This window comes from Ranitomeya imitator, chromosome 1, assembly GCF_032444005.1.
Source record: "Ranitomeya imitator isolate aRanImi1 chromosome 1, aRanImi1.pri, whole genome shotgun sequence".
In the NCBI taxonomy this organism is placed as follows: Eukaryota; Metazoa; Chordata; class Amphibia; order Anura; family Dendrobatidae; genus Ranitomeya; species Ranitomeya imitator.
This window is the reverse complement of record NC_091282.1, coordinates 186,148,779-186,154,778: the sequence shown is the minus strand read 5'-3', so window position 1 is coordinate 186,154,778 and position 6,000 is coordinate 186,148,779. Positions and strand designations below refer to the sequence as shown.

The 6,000-nt window shown below is 41.8% G+C and overlaps 1 protein-coding gene across 1 annotated transcript in view; it reads left to right on the top strand.

The window, feature by feature from the left end:
* The first annotated feature begins 4,610 nt into the window (after positions 1–4,610).
* LOC138658809 (zinc finger ZZ-type and EF-hand domain-containing protein 1-like) overlaps positions 4,611–6,000 on the top strand; it is a 280,359-nt gene continuing 278,969 nt past the window's right edge. Inside the window, exons 1-2 of the mRNA XM_069745866.1 lie at positions 4,611–4,664; positions 4,951–5,095. Of these exons, the coding sequence (XP_069601967.1) occupies positions 4,611–4,664; positions 4,951–5,095 (199 nt within the window). The remainder of the gene's footprint in view (positions 4,665–4,950; positions 5,096–6,000) is intronic.

Below are 6,000 nucleotides of genomic sequence, written 5' to 3'. Positions count from 1 at the left end.
AACTTCTCAGCAGCTGTATAGCAACTTCAACAAATTTTGTAACTAAAAATCCATTACACTTTTTTATTTATTTATTTTTGCAAGGATCTGCATAAGTTTTTACAAACCCATTCAAAGAAATAGAACAGCTGTAAAAAGTTCTGCAATACATATAAACTCTGTGAACATTCCCTTGTGGAGGCCCTTAATATGATATTATATTTTGTAGTCATCCAATGTCCCTCCATATTTCGTTACTTATTCACTCGGTGTATGTGGATAAAATATATTTACAAGGCATTAGATGTGATAAGATGGAAATGACCCTGCCCTGTACTTTAAACTTTGACCATTTTTGGCACAGGGAACGTATTCTTTAGAATTTACCTTTGGTTGAACCTTGATTGCACCTGGCGGGATGCCACTTGTATCTAGGTGGATCGTAATCACATGTTTAGCGCTATTGTTGTGGCTGCACCCCAGCTGACATCAATTTCAATGGTAAAGGGAAGGAATAGACTAATCTAGTATATGGTAAATCATGTCCAGTAATGAAAGATCTAGTATATGCTAAATGTCTTTTAAAGAAAGATCTAGTGTTTGTTAAAAAGGTTTTCCGCAACTAGGACAACCCCTTCTCGGTCTGAATGTTTGCTAATTAAAATAACTTACACTCGCCACCCGTGTTGGTGCCGTTCCAGTGGTGTTCGCACTTGTGTTCCCCATTTTCTAGTGCGGTTCTTATGACATGCGAGCTCTATGCCCAATCCGCACTGGCGTCACTGGCCCCGCCTTCGGGTGTATTGAACTTCAAAAGAAAGCTAGGGCGGCCACTGCTCTCTCACGTCCTCTTGATGTTTGATTTATGTGAAGCCAGCACTGATTGGGCTTCAGGCTCACCTTTCATAACAACCGCACCCGGGAAGGCAAGTGCCGAGTCTGCTGGAACATCGCGGGCACGGGAGGTGAGTATGGGTATTTATTTTTTTATCATCACCACACAATCAGATCGAGAAGGGGTTGTCCTAGAAGTGGTCAATCCCTTTAAATTATTCCAATAAAGAAGGATCTGTAATCTGCTAAATAATGTCCAATAAAGTAGGATCTAGTATGTGGTAAATAATGTCAGAGAAAGAAGGATCTGTGGGCTAAATGTCCAATAAGAAGCATATACAACCTTAATTTATAAAGTTGTGATGCTGTATAAATTGTAAAGAACGCAACGATTTGGAAATCTTAGAGCCATATTTTATTCACAGTAGAACTCTGATCAGAAGTTGAAAGTTAGAAATTGTTTACTTTTAATTAAAAAAAAAATAAATAACTCATTTAAAAATTGATGGCAGTAACACATCTTAAAAAAAAAAAAAAAAAAAAAAAAAAAAGTTGGTACATGGTTAACAAAAGGCTGTAAAAGTGGTACTGATGAAAAACTGCTGGAGGGTCAGTTTTCAGCAAAGTCATATGACCATAAAAAGAGCATGTTGAAGAGGCAGAGTCTTTCAGAAGCAAGATGGTCAGAACTTCACCAATCTGTGGAACTGCACCTAAAAATTATGGAACAATTTCCGAAAAAATGTTCTTCGATGTAAAATTACAAAAACTTTGGGCCTGATTCTTCAAAGCTTTCATGACCGAATTCTGGCGTAAAAATATTGAAAATTCGTAAATTTTTTTAGATGCGACTCAAGAGTTCAAATTTGCGAGTTTTATCATTTCCATGCCAGTTTCTCCCAGCTACGACACAATGGACACCACAGCTTGTCTAAATCATGACTAACTATGGCACTGCATACTCCAGAAATTTCACTTCAGTACCTAAGTGGAGTGCGATTTCTGGCATATATATGCAGGTGCATGCCGCTAATCAAATGCTCCTGATTCATGAAAGAAGCGTACACCTCTTCATGAATCGGGAGCATCTGACTCCAGAAGCCCCCTCGTTAAAGGGAACCTGCCTGATCCCCCATGCCCTCCAATCCAGCAGCATCCAGCTATTTGTGATTAACCTGCTTTAAAAAAGCATTTATAGCCTCCACTTTTTTATGATAATGAGGGCTAGTCGATAGTGTTAGTTGCCACAGACTAGTCGGCCCTATTTCCATGTTATCACGCCATGTGGGCGTGATAACATAACTTGCATGAGTCTGCCTCATCTCTTGTCATGCTAATCTACGCACAAGTGACTCTCATTCCGGCAGCGTCACTGCGTTTCTGAAGCCATGTGTATGCTTCCTGGCGTCAGAGGCGTACTGCCCATGACTAGATGCCATCTTTTGGACTTACACAGTGCTTCTCTAAGGCCAGGAAGCGTACACCCGACTTCAGAGACGAAGTGACACTGCTGGAAGGAGCAGCGCACACGCGCTAGATTTGCATGAGCGGGGATGACGCTACCCTTGAAAATTATGTTATCATGTCCACAGGGGCGTGATAACATGGAAAGAGGACTGACTAGTCTGGGGACACCAAAGCCTTAACTAGACAAAGCCCTCATTAGTATAAGGAAAGCTGAGGTTTTAAATGCTTTTTTTTAAAACCATTTATTTAACTGAATGATGTTATACAGGGCTGGTTAGGCATGGAGTTTAATCATACATAGCTAAATGCTGCGGGATTGGCGGGCATGGGGATCTGGCAGGTTAGGCCCCTTTCACACATCAGTTTTTTTGCCATCAGCCGCAATCCGTCGAATTTTGAAGAAAAAAAAACCGGATCCGGTGACTGATGCCGTCGGATCCATTTTTGTCTCATAGACTTGTGTTAGCAACAGATTGCGACAGATGGCCTCACGTTTCATCCTGCGGCTCGAGACAAAGTAACGTTTTTTTGTGTCCGTCGAAAAAGCGGACAGCGACGGATCCGGCGCAGTCCGTCGTTTGCTAGAATGGAAGCATATGGCGCCGGATTTTTTTTTTTTTTTAATTGAGCATGCTCCAATCCAATCAGCCAGTTCTACTAGTCGGATACGTCCAAAGAACGGATCCGTCGCATCAGTTTTTCACAATCTGTGACTGATCCATCGATCCGTCGAGCCAACGGATTGTGACTGACGGCAAAAAACTGATGTGTAAAAGGGGCCTTACCTTTCAGGCTGCCGTGAACAAAACCGGTCTTGATTAATCAGAATCTTAGAATATCCCATCATCTACTATACATAAAATCAGAATGTTCAGAGATTCTGGAGAAATCCATTGTACAAGGGACACAGTTCACCGTGCAATCCACAAATGCAAGTTATAGCTCTGTCATGCATAGAAGAAGCCATATATCAATACCACCCAAAAACGCCAACATCTTCTCTGGGCCAAAGCTAATTGAAAATTGACTGAGGCGAAAATGGAAAAGGCGAAAATGGAAAACTGTTCTTTGGTCAAATGAGTCAAAATGTGAAACCACGAAAGTTGTCTTGTGGACTCGAGACCAGAGGAAACTTCCAGCTTATCGGAGTACAATTGAAAAGCCTGTATCTCTGATGTATGGGGTTGCATTAGTGTCTGTGGCATGGGCAGCTTGCACATCGTTACAGACACTCTAAATGCTGAGCATTATATAGAGGGTTTAGACCAATATTTTCTTTCATTCAGACAGTGTCTGCTTCAGGGAAGGCTTTTCCATATTCCATCAAGAAAGAAAAATCCATCCAAGACGACCCAGGACTGTTGAGTAGGTCGAATAGGACAACATTCCTCTCCAAAAATACCATCATTTGGTCTCCTCACTCGTTTACAGACTTGCAAATAGAAGAGGGGAAGATATACAATGGTAGACATGGTCCCGTCCCAACTTTTTTGAGATCTCTTGCTGCCATCAATTTCTAAATTAGACATTTTTCCATTTAATTTGAAAAACAAACTAACGTTCACCTTCTGATCGGTGTTCTATGTTTTTTTGTGTGTTTTATGGCAAATTTTTTGTTGGGTTGGATTCACACTGCATTTTGACACGTTTGTTGGTCCCGAGGAGGTTATGTCTGAACGCCCCGCAAAACGGGATTTGAGCGCATGTGCCTAAGGGGCCATAAGCTATAATGGTGCTGACAGTGGACATCTGCTCGGTCATGCATAATTTTCAGGTGTGTATGTTTATTGGTGATGAACACGAGGTGCAGTCTACTACAGCTGAGTGTCCACCTCAAATAGTCGTATACTCGCAAAAATGATGCACAACCGAACGCACGTTCTTTCTGTTGGCACCATTACAGTGTATGGCTGCATCGTCACACTTCCCCCGAATCCGGTTTTGCAGGGGGCTCGGACGTAAGCCCCGACGGGACCAATGAACAGGTGCCAAAACGTATTGTGAAAACATACGCCAAAAATTCTGTCTTAAAAGGGTTGTTCAGGGGTAAGACATTGACAGGAGCTCTTTTGGATAGATCATCAATATTTGATCGGTGAGTGTCTGACACCTGGCACCTCCACCAACAGCTATCATCGGGTCTCATGGCTGGCGGATGTACTCAATTCATTGAGCTGCAGGAATACAATTCTGCACACTGCAGCAGCCATTGTCAGGCCCTGCTCCTCGGCTCCACTTATTTTCAGTGGAACCTGAGTTACAGGGTACTACATACATAGTATATGGACTTCCACTGGCCACGGGACCTAATAATTGCACGTCTGATATTGATGGTCATCAATAATCTCAGTCCTGGAAACCCATTTAATACACTGTTAACAGAAGTAAGATGTTAGCGTCTTCTATACACCTAATACAGTTGCACTCTTATCTATTAATGTGTGCAGTTAGTATTATACATTTGTATTAGAATCCCTATATTGGATTTGTCCAGTGATTGCTTTTTCTATATCCCCAGGAAAGGCTGAAGTGTAGTCAGAAGTAACACTTGAACATACAAAAAATAAGGAAATGTACTTTAGTCCACTTTTCTCTCCATCATTCACTTCTGGTTTATTAACTTTTTGCAGACAGTTTCCCTGTGGGATTAACCATGGGCATCTCTTTCAGGCATTTGCACAGTTTGATGCTGAAGGCGATGAGGTGGTTGACTTGGAGAGCATGCTAGAAGCCATCAAGTCCTCCAGTGGTGCCAATCTACAAGGGGAATTGAGTCATGTTATCCGACAGCTGCAAGCCTGTTCTCTCACGCCCGGTAATATTGATTCTTTATGTTTACACTCTACGACAAGTGCAGAAACATAAAAAAAATTAATATACTCTGACGATTTTGCAAGATTTCCCACCTTGAAAGAATGGAGAGGTCTGTAATTTTTATCGTTTGTACATTTTAACTGTGAGAGACAGAATCTTTAAAAAAAAATCAATTTAATCACATTGTATTATTTTTACATAATTTGCATTTTATTTGCATGAAATAAGTATTTGATACAATTGAAAAACAGAACTTAATATTTGTCACAGCAATCTTTGTTTGCAATTACAGAGGTCTGACGTTTCCTGTAGTTCTCGACCAATTTCAGGTCTGGAGACTTGTTAGGCCACTCCAGGAGCTTGAAATGCTTCTTACAGAACCACTTTTTAAGTTGCCCTGGTTTCAGGGCATTGTCATGTGGCCCAGCCACAACTCATCTTCAATGGCCTCACTGAGGGAAGGAGGTTGTTGGCCAAAATCTCGCAATACATGACCCCATCTATCCTCCATTCAAAATGGTGCAGTTGGTATTTTACTTTTCTTATATAGCACCATCTTATTTCCACAGCGCTTTACATACATTATCATCGCTGTCCCCAATGAGGCTCACAATCTAAATTCCCTATTAGTATGTCTTTGGAGTGTGGGAGGAAACCCACGACAGGGGAGAACATGCAAACACCTTGCAGATGTCCATAGTGGGATTTGAACCCAGAACCCCTGCACTGCAAGGCTGCAGTGCTAACCACTGAGCCATCGTCCTGTCCTGTTGACCACCCCAGCCTTGTGCAGGTCTACAATTTTGTTCCTGGTGGTCTTGGTCTTCCCAGGGTGGAGAGGTTGAAGTGTGATTGAGTGTGTGGACAGGTGTCTTTTATACAGGTAACGAGTGCAAACAGGTGCAA